The sequence below is a fragment of the Poecilia latipinna genome, unplaced genomic scaffold (assembly GCF_001443285.1).
Source record: "Poecilia latipinna isolate Pla-1442-1.1 unplaced genomic scaffold, P_latipinna-1.0 Scaffold59, whole genome shotgun sequence".
Taxonomy (NCBI): Eukaryota; Metazoa; Chordata; class Actinopteri; order Cyprinodontiformes; family Poeciliidae; genus Poecilia; species Poecilia latipinna.
Window position 1 is genome coordinate 78,487 of NW_015112675.1, and position 19,098 is coordinate 97,584.

The 19,098-nt window shown below is 39.0% G+C and overlaps 2 protein-coding genes across 6 annotated transcripts in view; one reads left to right on the top strand and one right to left on the bottom strand.

Annotated features, from left to right (window-relative positions):
* esyt2b (extended synaptotagmin-like protein 2b) overlaps window positions 1-7,955 on the bottom strand; it is a 41,499-nt gene extending 33,544 nt beyond the window's left edge. For 2 of the 4 annotated variants that reach the window (XM_015055859.1, XM_015055885.1), the window contains exons 1-5: window positions 7,242-7,955; window positions 3,379-3,420; window positions 2,751-2,885; window positions 2,396-2,472; window positions 719-791 (exon numbers count right to left, since the gene is read on the bottom strand). In XM_015055859.1, coding sequence (XP_014911345.1) covers window positions 719-791; window positions 2,396-2,472; window positions 2,751-2,885; window positions 3,379-3,420; window positions 7,242-7,637 — 723 coding nt within the window. In that variant the 5' untranslated portion in view covers window positions 7,638-7,955. The remainder of the gene's footprint in view (window positions 1-718; window positions 792-2,395; window positions 2,473-2,750; window positions 2,886-3,378; window positions 3,421-7,241) is intronic. The other 2 variants (XM_015055869.1, XM_015055878.1) reach the window with 2 other exon arrangements.
* An 802-nt stretch (window positions 7,956-8,757) lies between these two features.
* On the top strand, window positions 8,758-18,449 carry dync2i1 (dynein 2 intermediate chain 1). 2 transcript variants are annotated; one of them, XM_015055898.1, is made up of 23 exons: window positions 8,758-8,908; window positions 9,097-9,150; window positions 9,901-10,456; window positions 10,528-10,598; window positions 10,700-10,951; window positions 11,060-11,110; window positions 11,443-11,490; window positions 11,695-11,920; window positions 12,024-12,126; window positions 12,214-12,343; window positions 12,471-12,582; window positions 13,362-13,456; window positions 13,603-13,732; window positions 13,889-14,061; window positions 14,253-14,415; window positions 14,740-14,853; window positions 14,967-15,028; window positions 15,719-15,770; window positions 15,880-15,940; window positions 16,167-16,266; window positions 16,348-16,479; window positions 17,641-17,864; window positions 17,955-18,449. In XM_015055898.1, the coding sequence occupies exons 1-23, from the start codon at window positions 8,894-8,896 to the stop codon at window positions 18,124-18,126; spliced, it is 3,096 nt and encodes a 1,031-aa protein (XP_014911384.1). In that variant the 5' UTR covers window positions 8,758-8,893; the 3' UTR covers window positions 18,127-18,449. The 2 variants fall into 2 exon arrangements, with proteins under 2 accessions (XP_014911384.1, XP_014911393.1); XM_015055907.1 differs by having other exon boundaries at window positions 10,528-10,595.
* The last annotated feature ends 649 nt before the right edge of the window (window positions 18,450-19,098 follow it).

Here is a 19,098-nt window from a genome sequence, read left to right on the forward strand (position 1 = left end):
GTCTGACCCCACAAAAAGCTAATTATGTACTGCATGATCAATGACCAATAGGATTTTATCCAAGTGCTCCTGAAGCAAACAACAACTTGAATTAGTGCTGTTCTTAATGACTGTAAAAGAGATGCTCTCTCCATGTCTCCATGAGTTGCATAATGGGAGCAGGGTGCAACAAATGTTTCCTCAGGAGAAGATATAAAAGCACACAGAGGAATAATGCAGATTTCTCCAATCCGGGTAATGATCGTCAACAGCAACGCAGACAGAGCCGAGGAGATAGAAGTAAGTAATGAAAGGTTTAGACATCAATATGGGAACATATTGACAACAATTTCTACAGCTAAGCAATATTACAATTGTCTTTATACTTATTAATGATAATCAACAAGGAAACCATATGCACTGGAACACACGATTTAGTAATAGTTTACGTGCCAAGTAAAAATGTCTGTAAGAATAACGTTGCTCCCTTAGTGCCTTGATCATGTTATGACTCTATACGTTTCCCTAAAATAACTCTGGCTTTATATGCTTTACAGAATAGTCTAGCAAATTAGAAACGACAGGACAGAGCTCTGCCTCCCATCGCTATGTCCTTCTCTATATGCTGCTGTATAACTTTTGTTTGATGTTTGTTTTTGCTGAGACCAAAACTCAAGAGAAAGAGGAAGCACCTCAGCAAAAAGAGAGAAATGAATCAAACCAAAGGGATTTTCCTCACCTGAATGCTCTTGATCCCAGCTTTGCAATAGTAGCGTTTGATGTCCACATCAATCTCAGTGTTCCCAACGAAGCTGGGAGGCAGGGACAAAATCTTATCAGGTTTCCATCACTTTTTATAACAATTTTCAGCTCTTGATTTATTTCCTTTAGGATTTCATGTTACAATGCTCAAAAAAAAAAAAAAAAAAAAAAAAAAAAATCAAACGCTCTTAAAAAAAAATACATGAAAACTGAGAACAGGTGAAACTGCTGCTAATAACTTTCGAGTGATTTTTCAAAGGAACAAAAGCTGATTATCCTGTTATTTTTATGTTAGTTTAACTAATAAAACTGAGTGTAACAACAGTTTTATTAAGGTGTCATTGTAAGTAGGTGTCATTGCCATGACACCTACTTATGAGTCAATAGTTTATAGTGTAGACTACACAATTCAATACTGTATTATAGTGATAGTGTGCTCAGTGAGGGACGTTTCTTGACAAACCATTTTCAGCTTTAATTAGTCTGTTGTGTAACTCTCTTGATTCCAGGCAAAAAAAAAATGGAACATTTTGTATGACTGCTAATGAGAAAACAGACTTTTCTAAATTCAAATAACTTCTTAAAAAAAACAAGCTCTGTTATTTTTGAATGATTGTATTTAAATAGATTTGAAAATTAGCTTCCATGCTTATACACCCTCCAAGCTTATTCTCTCCTCGGTAGATGTGTAAAAAGCCTTGAAGTAAAGTCAGCATCTATAGCTAAGAACTGCAGCACAGAGTTGCCCCTTGGGGTCACCAAGTCTCCAAAATAGCCAGAAAAGGTTATTTTGGAGCAACAAGAACTCCTTGTTTCTCTTGTTACTGAGAAACAAGGAGTTCTCAGTAACTCCTTGTTTGATAAGACTGATGAGGAAAATATTTTTTTCTCTACAACCATCAAAAATATATTTTCTATATATTTTGATGTGAACAAAATGTGTGTTTTGATCAGATGAGCCTAAGATTCACCTTTACAACAACAGGCAGTGCAGGTTGCTCTTGTGTTAAACAGGAGATGAATACATAGAAAACACCCCATGCCCAGTTTTAAGTATGGTGGAAATTCTGTGATGCTGTGGGCCAATGGCCTTTGTGTTTCCCATCAAAGGCCATTGCCAACTTTTACAAGTATACATTAGATTACAAGAAAAATTCCTCTTTCTACATGCTTTATTTATTAACATAGGATTTATTTTCTCACTGAATAGATGTATAGAAAATAAAAATATGATTTTTCTCATTTTTTCCAGAGTGAGAGAATGCCACAGCAAGAAAGTTCAGCATTTTAACCATTACTGCCAATTACTGTAGAGGGCACTGTAGGCATTTTATACAAAAATAAATATTTGAGTGATTTTATATTCCCTCAGAGATCTTTCTGGGCAGTTTGCAAGCCAAAGGTCTGTGCCAACATGGATGCTTTTGATTATTTATCAATTTCTCAGTAACTGCCAAGTTAAGGGTCACAAAAGCTGGAGGAGATGTGAAAAGCAAGAAGCCATTACACAGATGATGGAGAAGTCTGGTCTTGGCAAAAATTTGACTTTCTGAAACAAGGTTCACTGAGAGCTTGGTGTCAGCGCTAAATGTGTTATTATTCTAGCCAGGAGTAAAATTTTAACAAATCAAAATGGCAAACATTATTGACTCACCTGATCTGCAGGTCCATGATGATCTGCCTCCGATCCACATTTTCTGTATAAACCTTGACTCCATTGATCCTGAGTGGCTAGAAAATAACAAAAGTAACCGTTATGGCAACCACACCGCTCCAGCTGATTAACACTATGACAACACCCCCTCAACTCTCACACGCTTGGCACAAGGTCGACCTGTTTTCCAGCTCCCCACCCATCCATCCATGGAAACTATTTGTGACACTGACCTCTCTGTCGTGTATTTTCATGGTTGAGCTAGAACCTCCCCCAGCTGTCAGACAGCACCTGCTGACAGCGGCCTGTTTTGTAACTGCTGGGGCAAGACACCGGCACTTTCTGCAACACTCACTTTGTTTCCTATGTCGATCTTACTGAAGCAGAAGGTGCTGAGATGGACGTGGCACTCCTTGACCGCTGGCTCGATCATCTCGCGGAACAGTTTTTCCACAAACTGACAGATGTACGGCCACATCTGCATTACAGTCTGCAGGAAAGTAAAGGCATAGGTCACTTTTTAAGGACGACTTAAGTAGAAATCTTTCAGATGTGTTGCTGCTAGTGTCACTCTGTGAATGACATATTGGTTTAAAATATTGAAAACGTTCTTCTATTTTAGGAAAGCGGGGTCAGAATTATTCCCATCAACTGGGACGTCAGAGCATGCAATTTTTACTCACGCCTCCCCCGCCCCTCCCCAGAACGCCACAACTATTTTAATATATGCTCATGCGTGACTTCGAATGCACATCCTGGTTGTTGCCATGGGGATTCACAGCGGGTACAGCATGCTTTTCACACCGGTGCAGACACAAGACTGCATGTTTAAGTTAAATTTGCTGCAGTGTGACAGACAGAGTGGGAAGAGGAAAGAGTAGCAGGGTAATAGACTTTCAGTTTAGGAAACTTCATGAAAAAAGGGAAAATAAAGATTCACTGATGTATGCAAAGCAAAAGAGGCAGATGCTCAATTTATTTACCTTGTTTAACCACTCCACCCGCTCTACATCTGGGAAATGGACCTGCAGCGACGAACAGAGGACATGATCATTTAAAGAATACTTAAAATTCTAATTTACAGAATCATAATAGTTTTGCAGCTCTGCTTGTTGGCAGGTAAGCACATTGTTGCTTCATCTGTTAGTGCATCTGTATGTTTTTATTCATGTTTTCTTTTTTTTAAGAGAATAAGGCTACGCTCAGACAGCAGGTCTTGATGCTCAATTCCACCCACCTTGCCTGCTGGTGGTGGTCAGGAGGGCTGATGGCACGAAATAGATGCCTGAACTGTCAGCTGGTGCTGCAATCCAGTAGCTTGCTAACATGACGATGTGCATTGATTTCACTGAAAAGGTTCTTTGAGTGTCCTGAAAAGTACTACATAAGTCTGATAGATGTGTTTGAGATTTTGGGGGTTTCAAACCCAACATAAAACGGCTGAACTGATGTGAGTGGCTGTCAGATAGGATTTGACATGTGATGCAACAGATTGAAGAGACAGCGCTATTTCTCAGGACTCAGCATTCATGTCAAAATGTGGACAGTAAAGTGACAAGAGCAGGGCGATGGGGAGCATAAAGTTTCAGCTAATATTTAAAAATCAGGTTAATAGTTTAATAAAGCTGTCAAGTAGAGACGCACAGGCGTGAGAATATTGATTATTCAGTCAGTGACATTTATGTTGAGGTGGTGCTAAACTTAAAAGATTTTGAGGTCTTTAAGCTATGTTTAACACACTGGTCTCGTTTCTGTTACCTCCTGAGCTTAAAGCCTTCCGTTGGAGACAAAGAGTTACAGCTAAACGGATCTGACATAATTCTACTTTTATATTCAAAACACAAACACAAAGCTCACAAAAAATGAGGTGATGCCCAGATTATAGAAAGCATGATAACAGAGAAGACTGAGAGACGCCTGTTTAAAGCCGAGATTGTGGATGGGATTTTAATAAATAGATCACTCCAAGTGGTGCTTTTGAAATGGAATCAAATTGTTTAACTTTTTTTACAAATCAAACACTAAGGAGTATGGCTGGTGAAATTATTTTCAGCCCTTTTTATGTTGTTACCTCTAAATGACACCTGGAAGTGATTGCAGAGGAGGTGGGGTTGCTAGGACCTTTTTATTAGGATTTTTAGCCAAGAAGCAATGGAAAACTTGCTGTGGGTGTAAATGACATAACTTCTCCCTCGTTTAAACATTCATGTCACCCCCCTAAGAGAATGGCACCCTGAATGGTGTGCCACTGAAATGATTTTAAAAATGTCAAATAGATCTACTTACTACAACAATTTTTTTTCAGATCATCTGCCTCCGTCTTACCCTCTCCCTAACTTCGTCCTCAGTCACAAAAATCCTCTGCACATCCTCCTGTACTGATTCTTGGTTTTCTCATCTTTGTCTTTCCCTACTATCTGGCAGCTGCATAGGCCAAACGGTTTGTTCAATCACCAAGAGCTGTTGGATATTCCTGAAATTGCAGCTAATTTTACTCCTGGTAATGTGAATCTATACACTGTGTGTCAGTAGCACTCAAGGCTCATCGTAGTGGATCATTCCTGACACAGATGACATGCTAAAGGTCACAGAGAGTGATGGAAGCTGCTGAGAAAGAATAGAGTTGGGAAAGTGTGTCGATCACATTTATCATCAAAACATTGAACAGTTCCATTACATGCTGATATTAAGCCCCTTGCTGCCAAATATTATTGATGTTTGAACTCAATAACTTCAACTCATTGGCCTTCAGTACATCTTCCTCCACAACCGAGACTGAAATTATACAGTGCACCTCCGCTTTGCTGGTAGTTTTATTTGTCTTTAAGTCTCAATATCTTGCTTTGTTTCAGAGCCGTTTTGTTTTCGATCTACTCTACCAGTCAGCTGTCAAAAAGAAGGCTCTCAGGAAGAAGACATTTGGAAGCTTGGAAATATTTCCACTCAAGAAAAGCATGAGCAGTCATGTTGAAAAAAGCTAAAAGAAAAAGAAAAATAAAATGACTTATGTAAAGCAATGCAATTCTTAAACCACAACTTCATGTTGTAAATCCATAAAGCAGCTCACTGCAGGAATCTGACCAGATGCACTGACTGATTGATCAGCACATATAAAAATGATATACTTGTATAAAAAGCCAAAAATTTATATTATTCTCCACAATAAGCACTTATGAGTTACTAAAATTAACAGATATTTGTTCTTTATTTTGCCTACATCTATGAAAATCAAAATGCACAAGATAGAGAACATTATAACACTAGAAATTCGATAATGTTCTACATTTTCACCCTAAATTTTGTTAATGGCTTTGAGACAATTTAACAGTGGTATTTATAGTAAAGTTTATCAAACTATGACAATATTATACTGACTCATGTGAAAAAAATTTATGACAAGATGCTGATTTTATTTGACTAAATCCATGCAAATTAAATCCATGCAAAAATGTTGAACGCCCTCTTTCTGATGCTCTTAAAGTCCTGTTTTGCACTCGTATTTTCAGAACATGAAAAGCAAAATTAAAAGCATTCTACTAAACGGTTCAGTTTTACGAAATGTCATGCAAAATTTACATGTTTGACAGGCAGAGAGAATCTCTTCATTTCAGTAAAGGAATTGAACAACAAAATATATTTTTTTCATAGCTACACAGACATTTATGACAACAATGTATAAGTTGATCTCATTTATTTTCTTTAAAACTGAAAGCTATGCATCAATTCACACCTGAAAGGGGGATACTTCCACCCATGTTGACAACTGACCTTTCAAAACAGTTTTCATATTTCCCAAGTGTACAGTATGAAAATGTGGTAATATGACTCTAATTACTAATATATATACCAGCAGGAAGCAGGAAGAGTTAACTGGCTGAAACAGGAAGAACAACCCAAATAAATGTGAATCTGATGTATTAGAATGTTTTAAGAAAATAAAATACAATTAAATGAAATTGTAGTAAAATTGAAGACTTTTCTTTGACAATTCATCTCCATGACATAAAAATGTTTAAATGCAAATTGATCAAAGTTTAGGTGTAAGTTGATTTACTCGTAGTTATGAATAGAAGAACGTAGAAAAGGTAATATGTTGCTTAGGGTACAAATTGACCTGTGGTCAACGGGAGATATCACTGAAAGATCTTAAGACAAAGCATAATGAAGAAAATAAAAACACAGAATGCTCTTAAATTGTTACAAAAGGGAACCAATTGAGCACAAATACAATAAATCCATGAACAGAACCCTGTGGAACTCCACATTCTATAGCAACTGAAAAATATTTAATGCTCAGTTTTGCAACAGAAATACTTCCATCTGATTTTGAAATCCTTAAAAGCCTTAGTACATTTTGATACCAGTAAACAAAAACATTCATAACCTATTATTATGCTATATACCAGACTTTTATTATTCTATGTTTGGATGCTAGCTTATCAATAGCGTCCTAGTTATTTTTGAAACACTAATGGGTTTCCATTGATTATTAATTCAAGCCCTTCTAACACAGATAGTGCAGAAATAGGATGGATTTCTGAAGGAGATACAGTAAATCTGCATGGATCTTAAAATAACAGAGACTCAGTGGGCATGTTTCCCTCCCAGCGTGGTGTCTGGTGTACCATTGTACCATTCTGTATTTAGAATGGGGCCGGGGTCTCATGTCACAGTCTAGGGGGGGTGAACAGCTGTTTCATCGCGGCTTCACAGCTCAAACCTGCAACGCCTGACCTGGTCAGGTGGTTGTTTATTTTCCTGGAAGCTCAAAACATATTGTTCACAAGAACTGCACAAATGCTTCTGAGAAAGGCGGCTCGGTAAATGTACAAGCAATATATCTTACCCATGGTGGTAAATCAGAGCTGGTTAGGCTTTGTTTGGCACATCGCTCCTCTTGGTCAAAGAAAGCAAGCGCTCGGCTCAGCCGGCTGAGCTTCCCTCCTGCGTTTCTCCTCCAGCAGAAAAAGATAAAAAGTCCAATCAGCAGCCAGCTGAAACTGAATTCAAAATAACCCAGGGCGTAAATTGGGAAAATTATGACAAAAGTCTTTACGAAGTGGACCCATGTGTGGGTGAGTTCGCTGCTGGAATACACCGGGTTGTCGTCGAGTGCGCTCCCCGGAGAGGTATGGGGAAAGTTGGACGCATGCTGGACGCTGTGTCCGTTCTCCTTTGGAGTCGCAGGGCTCGCATTGTGTGAGTGGGCTCCGCGGACTGCTGTCATTCTGTCTCCTGACATGTCTCTTGTCCTCAAACTGTCACAGTGCGGGTTAGGTCTAACAATACAGTTCCATGTGCGGAGCGTTGCGTTTCACGTCGGCTCACCTGCGCAACCTCCCATGGTCCTGCGAGGCTGCGCTGACATCTGCTTTATTAGTTTTCAATGAGAGCCGCTTGCAAAATGCATGTCTGTACCGTCCACTGTTCTGCTCACCCTGCCTGCACAGGGGTGGCACTGAGGGGTGGGAATAAACATTTCCAAGAACGCGCAAGGATTCTGAAAACTTAAAGCCGAGAAACACCGCCATCTGGTGTTCAATGCTGACATTTGACGCTATTTTATTTTTCATGAAAGTAGGTCAAGATCATGGAGAGCCATTTCAGCCAAAATCAAATAAATAAATTAATAAATAAACAAATAAATAAATAGGTAAAATAAATAAATAAATAAATAATTGGCATCTTTATTCTCATTTATATTTACTCATTTATAATTTTATTTATTCCCAGATTTATTTCTGGCTGAAATGGCTCTGAGGGAGTGAGGCCATTTTAAAAGGCTGGACATTGCTCACTCAGCTTACTTTTTTTTTCTTGTTTGTTTGTTTGTTTTTGACTGGAGTTTGTTCCAAAACCTGAAAATTGAACTGTCACCATTTCCAGGCTGAAGACTGAGAGATCCACTGCTTTGTTTTCTTACCTGTTCTTGAAGTTCTAGTTAGGCAGGTCCCATTTAAGTGATTAGTTTAATTCTGTAGGTCTGGCAGTAGTCTGACCTGGACGTGGCTTTTAAATGTGTGGGTTTTCGCAGTACCCATTTAGGATAAAATAGAGACCAAACCGAGACTTATTAAAAACGAAAATAACATAAACAGCTATAAAAGACAGAGCGGTAACACCCCAGACAAAATAAGCAAAAGCTTAAAAAGTCCCACAGTGAAGAAAAAAGAGACTAAGATGTTGAGGAAACTAGCAAAAATACATTGCCATTTGTTCAGCACCAGCAAAAACGTCAATTGTCGTTTTGTATATAAAAAATAAATCAAGTTTGACTATAAAGCCTGGACCGCTGCCATGGAAACTGACTTTTGAGCATCGATTGCTCCTGCACTGATTAGTGAGGTCTGTTGTCAAGCCGAAGTGACGCGTTCGCCATGGTTTCAACCCACTGCGCATGCGGTCTAGACAGTTATCACTATGGCGTCGCGTATACAAAAATGTAATGTTGTTTTTTAGAGTATTAAGAGCTTGAAACCCAAAAACAACGAGGAAAACATGCACAGTGATAAGGTAAGTGGTTGACGTTTATCATTAGCGATGGCAAATAAAAGCCAAAGATTTGTTATATAACTTGTCTCAGACTCTGGACGTAGTCTTGTTGTGCAAATTAGACTTGTTCTTATTTAAACTGTGTTTTTGCTGGTCCAAGTGAATCTCACTGTTATTACCAAGTGAAGACAGATAATATATTTCCCTAGAAATTAACTAAGGAAGACACATGGAGACCTGCTGAGCTGAGAAGACACCTCAGGGTAAGTCAAAGGTTCTTAAATAATCAGATTATTTGGGAGGTGTAGTGATTATTTCATTCGTTATTTATCCAACATAGAATAATCACACATTAAGCTGAAATATTTTTAAAAAACGAACGTTTAGTGCTCATATTTGAATTTAATGTGTATATTGTGTCCATACAAAAGTGAATTTTGCTTTTTTTCATACATTCACCCAAACCTTGTAACATGTGACGTTAAAGGCTTCAGAGTGTATTTTAATATGAGAGGACTCGGGCTTATTAACTCCTCCTTAGGGATCATCATTAAGTAAAGTCGGTTATTTCTCCTTGCCCCCCATTAGATTATCTTTTAGAGAACACACCCAGGTCAATTTATGTCTTTGCCAAATATTACTCCCCTTTGATATGAAGAAGAGGAGTACAATTATCCTCTTCAATGTCAATATCAAAGAGGAGTACATTAAAAACTGCCTTTTGAATCAGGCAAAATGCATTTGATTGCATTTTAATACAATCAAATGCAAGAAAGTTCATGCTAGAGAGGCTAAAACAAGTAGCATTTAAAAATAACTAATCTCTCTGATCATTTATACTCTGTGTAGATCAAATAAAATGTACAATAAGTTCTAACTTGTGTATCTAAATGATTGCTGAAAACCAAAAATTTAAATTACATTACTGCCCATGATGAGTAGATTTAAACTTTTGGACTTTTTTTTCACAAAAGGGGACAAAATCAATACCCTTGTATTTATGTGTTTGTAAGGAAAAAGACTATGGGGATGGCTATTCAAGACGGAGAGAAGACAATGAGAGAAAGCACCGTGGTGGAGAGTCCGTAGAGAGACGGCACAGAGATCCAGAGGAGTCCAGACGAGACAGAGACGAGCTCAAGGAAAGAGAGAGACGACATGGAGACAGTAGAGACAGACATGCAGAGCGAAGGAAGGACGGGTCTCGTGACAGGAGAGGTGACAAAGACAGGGAGAGACGAGATGACGAGGACAGGAGAAAACGGGTAGTTGATGGTAGAGATATCAGGGACAGACACAAACATAAGGAGAAAGAGGAACTAAAAGTAAGGGAGGAGGTCAGGGACAACAGGAGAGAAGAAAGACTAAAGGAAAGAAGAGAGGAACTGGAAAGGGAGCTCAGGAGAGAGAGAAGGCGGCATGATGAAAGGGGTGAAGCAGGTAGAGATCAGGCAGAAAAACTGCACAGAGAGCTGAGGGACAGGCAGCACAGAGGCGAATATGAAGACAAGCGAAGAGACAAAGATGTTCAAGAAGAAAGAAGGCGTTCAGAGCGAATAGAAGATGGGGGTAGGCTTCCTTAAACTCCATTTTCCTATGTTTGGGTTGTCCATTTGATTGACAGCCTTTTTTTACCTTAGCGCGTAAAGGAGACCACAGACGACTTAAAGAGGAAGGAGAAAGAAGACACAAGGAGAGAAGACAGCATGTAGGACAATGATAACAATTTCCTGTTTTCGATTTTTTTGGTCACATTTGCTTCAATAATGTGGGATACAGTTATATTGTCGCTCTGATGCTCTGATGCTACAGGATGAGAAACAGAAACACAAAAGTGAATCCAAGGAACGTCAAGACTTGAAAAAATCTGACAGCGATGTCCGGAGCTCCGACGCTGACAGGGATCGAACAGAAAGGGACAAGCACAAAGTAAGACATAAAAAAGAGGAGGACAGTGCCGATGGAAGGCATAAAGACAGACGACACAGGGAGGCAGAGGAAAAGGACGTGAAGAGAAGCAGTTCCAAGAAATCCTCATCGGACAAAAGGAAGGAAGAGAAAAAGGTTAGTTGGTCCCGAAATTCTCCTTAAAATCTCTTTTTGTTCATTTTAAAATTATTTTCTGATAATATTATGTCATTTTCCTTCTACGTGTTACTTCCAAATAACTAGGATGAGAAAGAGCAGCAGCAGAGAGCAGATGGACAACAAAGAGAGGACCGTGTAAGTTTGACCACAAAACTGAGGGGGACATAAAGTGTTGCAGAAAAGTGGCCTGATGATTGTAAAGGAAAGAAACTAGAAAAAAAAATCTAGTTTTTTAGAATATTTTCTAAAAAAAAATAAAAAAACTCAGAAATTCAACAGTTTACTGGTTTGACACAATTCCTGAACCTGTGTATCAAAAAGGTCCCTTCATAGATCAAGCTTTGTTTGTTTTTTCTTTAATGGGTCTTTTGTTCACATTTTGTGCTTTCTGTGCAGCATACATATGACTGCGCGCAGTTCTTTCGTTCTGCCTTCCTCCATCTTGGTTTGCTTATTTTCATCTGCAGATAGAAAATGCAGACATGGCAGAGCAAGAATATGAAGAGGATTTTGAGGTAAAGGAAGAGCAGAAATATCTAATTCTGTTCTCTTCCATCTTTTATTTTGTCAGCATCCTCATTTTTTTTTTTAACATTCAATCGTTTACTTTTGCACGCTTTTATCGATTTACGTTCTAAGAGACTGGTAAGAACTCAGCGCTGGACGTTTTATCTGCTACACTGTGTTGCTTGCATAAACAACGCTTTATTTCCTTAAAGGATTATGAAGAGGACTTTGAAGACATGCACGAGAGTGCTGATGAAGGCGAGGACGATGATGAAGGTGAGGACAATGATGGGGAAGAGGTGCAGACTGCAGAACAAAGTAAAGAGATTGAGGCGATCCGGAGAGCCATGGCTGAGGAGAACGAGAGAGTTGGAACGGCTCAGTCCAGGAGCAGTACGGCCAGAGAGGAGGAGCAGAACAGGCCCAAATGGTCCAAAGGTGCTCTCTTTATGTTCAATACCATACACACAACTTGGATAATTCAACAAAGTTTTATGTGACATTGTGGCCAATGTAATTAATCACAATCAATCGCTTAAAGGCTCTGAAAGGAATGAGAGTAAAACTTCTCGCCATGGCAAATTTATCAACTTCGTGGCTGCAAAGCAACGTGAAATCAGCAAGAAGGTTGCCACAAAGCAGATGTACGTGTTAATTTAAAACTAAAATATTATTCCTCGAGCAGTTTGATGCAGTGCTTTATGAGCCGGTAAATATTCTCTGACAAACAGGAAGCGCAGTACAGAGCTGCTTCGTTTAATCGATCTGGACTTTTCCATGACGTTCTCCCTCCTCGACATCCCTCCTGTCAGTGAATATGAGATGTATATAAAGAGCTTTGGAAATGCCAACACCCAGCAGGTCAGGTTCATTTTCTGTTTTTTTTTTTGTTTTTTGTTTTTTTTGAGTCTGTGACAAAACACCTGAGATACAGGTGTAAAAAGGAAACGGCACATTTGAGTGAGATGTGGGACTGTCTTCCTCCCAGGCTTACGTTCAGTGTAACGAGGATAACGCAGACCGATACGTCCAGACAGAGGAAGTAGAAATATGTGAAAAGTGGACTCAGCATCCCCCTGAATACAATGGAGCATGTGGAGGTAAGAAAGAGTCTTAGGGTTTTTCACATTTTGTCAGCTTGCACCCAACAACAGTATTAAGTCTTACTGACTGCAGAAGAAGTACTGACTCGACTGGGTGATCCTAAAACATGAACATCATATGATTTTGACCATTCCAATGTAGTTCTGCCTAAGTGTTTAGGGTTGCTATCCTGCTGGAGGGTGAAGTGCAGTGTTAGGCCAAACATGGGATCCCCTCTGTCTTCTTTTTTGTTTGTTCTTTACTGTTGTACATTAAAAGTCCAATATGTGGAGTGCATGACTAATGGTTTGTCTGCATTATTAATGGATCTCTGCAGCAGTTCAATTGTAACTCTGGCTGCCCTTGCTCAGCCATTTAGTTTAGGGGGTATGTCTAAGTCTCGATTGGTTTTGATGGATTGGACACTGCCAAGGGAAATTCTGAGAGATTGAGAGATTGTTTTATCACATTTTAAACTTTTCCAAAACTTGTCCCCTCTCTTTTCTGCTGTGTTTCTTGGGCTGCATGATGCTGTCTTTTGTGAGGCCTTCACGGAAAGTTGGATTTTGTCTTTAAGAGTTGTCAGGCCACGGGAGTGAATAAAAATGCATGCCTTGATTTTTATTTGTGAAACTGTTTGAAAACCATGAATCATTTCCTTTCCACTTAATAATTTGCAACATTGTGTTGGTTTATCACATAAAATCCCAATGAATCACCATGGAAGACAAATAGGACACAAAACGAAGAAGTGGATCGATTATAGGCGGTGATGTTGCACCTTTTTACTTTGCAGATCCAAACTTCTCTCAGGATGCACAAGACAAAAGCAGGACTGACCTCCTTCTCGATTCACAATGTCTGATGTCGTTTGTCCGCTCAGCCTCACAGGTTTTACATATTATATAACTGTTTTTTTTATTATTATTATTATTATTATTATTTCTTCATTGTGTCATTCTTTGTAAAGTTTTAAAATGTGTTATTTTTCTTCGACTTGTAAGCAGTAACTTGTTGTGCTTTTTGACCAAACGCAGGTCATGGTGGTTCTACTGGAGGAAGATCAGGCAGAGAGGAAATCCCTAAGAAAGCCGAAGACTAAAACAGATTCGCTTTCTTTCAGCGATGGAAGTTTGCAACTCAACACTAAGTTGCCTTTTCTTTTAGGTACAGTACCATGCAAAAGTATTGCTTTAATATTGTTTTTTCCCCCCTTAATCTACTTGTGTTTTTTTTTTTTTTTATATACAAATTCCTAATATTATCAGAATGCTGTACATCATTCAGAAAATAACAGACTCGGGTTTAACTTTTCAATCACAGGTCGCCAGATTAGTTTGGTGCAGTTCTCTCAGGTTCAGAAGCACATCATGCTGTCCGTCCACATGCCCACATCCAAAGCCAGCACTGCCGGCCTCGACGGCTGCACCGTCATCTGTGTCTGGAACATCTGGGAGCCGTCCAGACCTCAAAAGATACTCATCTATGAATCAGAGGTTCACATTTACCCAATCTAATTTCAGCTTCAGCAAAGTCCGCTTGACTTTAGAATAATACTTGCCTGTCCTGCGCCAGTTGATCGAAGTTTGGCCAAAATAAATGAGACGAGAACAACCAAGCTAATAAGACTAACAAAAAATCCCTGAAAACCGACTTTTAACACTTCTAACGTTTTTGCTCCTGGCAGGTCCAGTGTTGCTGCTTCAGTCCAGGAAAGTCCACTCTGGTGTTTGCAGGGACACAGGTTGGTTCTGTGGTGCTGTGGGACCTGAGGGAGTATGCCAGCAACCATTACAGATTAAAGATTGGTGATCATGAGTGGACCCTCAGACATCCCACCTTTTCCACCGGTATGTCAGGAAAAGTTTTATTCGCTTAAAATTTTCATTAAACACGGATTTTTCCTTAATATTCATTTTCATGTAAAATGTTTTTGTTCTTGCAAACTTGCACCAAATCCAGGGGCACTTTAAGAAATGAGATAACCACATTGGTTTCAGTATTTCAAAACATAAAACTCATAAACTGTCTGGATTAAATCCAGGGTTTTATTTTTGTTGATTTCGTTGGGTATCCCTTACAGCATCCCTCCGGTGCAGAAGCTGCTTATCTACGTAAACAGAAGAAACGCGGTGAGCGCTGACATCTTGTCTTTCGTTGTTCTGTCAACACAGACGCAGTGATGTCCGGCTCAGGCCATGTTTCTCCTGTCACCTCCGTAGAGGTCGTTCCCTCCTTTGTTGCTGGAGGACTGAGACCAGAGGTCGCACTTCTAGCCTCAGAGGAAGGTGTGACTTTCTTTTTACACAGTGACTGAATATTAGTGTGTCATTACTTTGTTTTTTTCAACCCAATCAAAATCAGTCAACTAAAATTATATCTTCGTCTCTTCATCACTCAGAATCATCAGGATTGTCGTTCCAGCTTGCCTCCTTGGATGAAAACGGGATGTTAAATTTCTGGGTAGGTTTGGCAACAAAGAGAAACGAGTTTAATGAAGTGATCCAGAGAGGTGCTACATCGTAGTGTTTGGTTATTTTATTTATTTGTTATCCTCTTAAAAACTTTAACACAAATTTCTGGAATATAGTATACAAATAAAACCCTCAACCTATCCGTCCCAAAAGAGAAAAACTTTTCATAAAGGAAAGACAAGGCAGTAAACATGCATGAGATGATTCCTTATCTGATTTCAGCAGATAAGAAATCTGCTTAAATCTGAAACTCTTTGCAACAGTTTTCTTCATATTTTATCAGGACTTTATGTGATCACAAAGTAGTGTGTAATTATGACATAGAAGGGAAATAAACTTTCTCCCTGACTTGTCTGCTTTGTTTCTTGATCATGTTTGTTCATTAATGTCCTCTACCATCTTTTGAGGCCATCTGGTTATGGGATGAACTCCTGCCACCTGAGCCACTGTCACCCCATTCACTCCTTGTTAGCTGTCGTGCCTATGTACAGATCTGCATAAAATCTCAAAAAAATACCCTGAATATTGAGTGGAACGTCTGAAAATTTGCTTGGAAATTTTATATGTGAACATATAAATCCACTCCTCCAGAATGTTATAAAGTGTAGTCTTGTTTGGCGTCACTGATATTCATCAGTATTCACGCACTTTTATGTGTTTTCCTCTTTGCGTCCTGTAGGTGGTGGTGGAGCTCCCTAGAGGCAACGAGGCAGGCTCGCCGACAGATTTAGGTAATTGAGTCACATTTTATAGTCCTCCCTGTTCTATCCAGTAAACATACTCATATTTCTCCCACACGTGTTTTGGCCTTATTTCTGTCTTGTGTTTCCCACCCTGCAGGTCTCCGTCCCGGGGGAAGAGTGAAGCTGCTTCACAGTTCCTCCCTCCTCACTGTTCAGAGGTTAGATTGATAAATAGCTCATGATGAGCACTTGTCAGCCGCTGGGCTTAAAAATACCTCAAAGTGGCTTGACCCAGTGGGACGCAGCTGTTCTGACAGTGGTCACATGATCCAGTGTTTGTCCCCTCGACATGTCTCTGGAGGTCATGTACTTGTACAGGCTGGGGGAACATGATGTGATGGGACAGTTTGTGAGATCTAATGTTGCGCTCTCTTCGTCTCCAAGGCCGTCACTAAAAGAGGCAGCAAAAACAAGGCCCTCTCAGACGCTGCTTTTAAAATACCATCCGACAGACTCCAATCATTTCTTTATTGGCACCAATCTGGTGAGCAAAATGTACCCCAATTCAGACTAGTGATCCCTAGTTTCCTTCTGGGAAATGTTGTGACTTCCTGTTTCTTTCCAGGGTCTGGTCAGACATGGAACAAGTCACGGTTTGAAGGCTCCTCCGCAGTTTTACAGGTCCCAGGAGGTGGAAGAAAGAACTGTTGACATCAACTCAATCCACTTCTCTCCTTTCAGACCAAATCTCTTCCTGGTAGGAAGCGTTCCTTTTCAAATTGAATCAGTTTTAAGACATGCAGCCTTTTGCACACATACTAGTGCTGCTTGTTGATATATAAAAACACTTATGTTCATCTTTGATTACAGTATCATTCTTTCACACTGAAAAATGTTAGAAAATGTTTATTTTTATTTAGGGACAATTGTCCAGATTCGAAGTAAATTGCATATTCTGAAATAACTGTTCTTACTCCTGAAATCATTGGTACCCTTCAAGATTCTTAGCTTAGAAATGATTTCTCTCAGTCAAGACAATAATTAAAAAGCTTAAAATGCCAGAGCTGTGCAAAACAAGGGTGTGTGCCTTGTTTTGCACAAGGAAAAAGAGTATGGGAGGTAAAAATAGTTTGCATAACTTACAAAAAGTGGCGACTTTGGCTTACCAAGTCTTCATAGCAACTATAGAAGACACCATCTTCTCACCAGCTGTTCATTTTGATGTCATACAGAATTTTTTTTTTCTAGTATCACTATTAATGGTGCTTTCTTCTTCTTTTTGGCAACAAACACACGAGGCAGATGTAGCATAAAGCAAAGAATGAATTAAATTAATAGTAAAAGCAACTCATGCCTATTGTTGAGTATGGTGAAGGATCTGTGTTAAAGCTCAACGCATCATGAACGTTTTAAATTGTCAGGTGATTTAAAATTTAAAATCTGGTATAATCTGCTGGATTACTAAAAATGGGTTGCAGATTCCCACAGGTTAAAGATCCAAAATGTATGGCCAGATCAACACTGACATTGACATTTAACTGTAAACTTTTGTTTATGAGTCTTTGCTACTGCATCAAGAAATGAATTTATTTCAGAGTTATTTTACTTGAGTGCCAACAAATGCGCCAGGAGCTGTAGGATCTATTTTATAGCTTGCTAGATATATTGGTGATCATCTTAGCATACACAGAGAATCAATGGAAAATGGCTAACATATTAAATTTGCTGATTCTTTTAAAAATTAATAAGCAGACCAAGTTACACAAATAATATTACCATTATTCTGTTCCCTCCACCAAAGAAGATTCTTCTCATGTTACTCTGAAATGATGAATTCCAGGTACTTTGATTCATGTTTTGGTGCAAGGGTGTACTTTACGACCTTACTGTGAGTTTTTTTTTCTTCCCTTTTTTGTAGGTGGGCTGTGCAGACGGCAGCATCAGGATGCATGCAGTCAGCCACGATCAGCCTGTGGCAGAATGGATGAACGGCACCGGTGGAGAAGCGGTGGTCTCGCTGCAGTGGACCCAGACCAGGCCTGCTGTGTTTTGTGTCCTCGACGCCGCTTCTAACCTTCACATATGGGACATGTTGAAAGATGATGGACAGCCTGTTATGACGGAGACATTTCGTGATGATAGGTAACACCAATTAAATGAGCGACATGTAAAGTGTAGCATACATTTTATGCCATCCTGTGTTCATATCAGGTGTGTGCTTTGTGTTTTTAGGGTAACAGCTATGGCTGCGTTTGGAGACTCGGGACAACAAAACACATACTCGGGAATTGCGCTGGCACACAAGTCAGGAAATATAGAGCTGCAGTATTTCACTCCGTCTTTGACGTTGCCCAATCCTGCAGAGGAGGGAAAGTTGGAGAGCATAATGACTGAAGCCTTTTGAAACCATCCATCTTGACTTCATACAGATACCGACTCACTTTACTGTTACTTTAAAGGTTCAATTCATTTTTAAACACAGAAGGAGCAAAAAATGCAACTAATACAACGTCTAAAGACATCATCCTACATACCTTTCTGTTTGTTCAATATGAATTGAACAAACATGAGCTGAACATGGCCATGAGGGGAACGTTGTTAATTCATCGATTGTCCTTAGTTGTAAAAGAATATTGTACACGTTTGTGGATATATGAAAATATTTATACTATTTGGCTATAAAATATTTTTATTACAAAGTGTGAGTTATTTTAAATAAATATAGTAAACCTGTATATACAATGTTGGGTTTTATTTTTCATACATATCACACCATTTTTACACATCATGTGTAAAAATACTCCACTTGACTTAACCCCACAGAAGCAGGATTAGGTTAGACACTGACTGCATTGTGGGAGAAGAAGTGGAGACGGTTGAGGAGTATAATAATAATAATAATGTTGATAATAATAACACATTTTATTTATATAGTACTTTTCTAAAAACACACACTTTACAGGATTCAAGGAAAATTACAAACAGATCAGTACATCAAACAAAATCATAAAGAGTAACAGAAAAACTTGAATAAGTGTCTTCAGTTGGAGGCTTCTTTAGATTTGCTGTAATACAGACTGCTACAGAAGATCCTATCAACAGCTATTAGCATCTACTCTTTGAAGAACCTTGGGGAATACGAGTGACAGCAACATTTATCTTCCATTTGGGACTAATAAAGTATTTTGGAAAGGAGTTGAATTATCTTCAAAATATTTTTGAAATAAAGCAAGAGTTTTTGCAGCCAAGTAACTGAGGTTGCCGAGAAACAAGCAAAGAACAAGGGAAACAATTTAAAGACATACAAAATGGGAGCAGCGAGCTGGATTCTTGCAGGTCAAAGACATTAAACTTTTGGGATTTTATTTTTTATTTT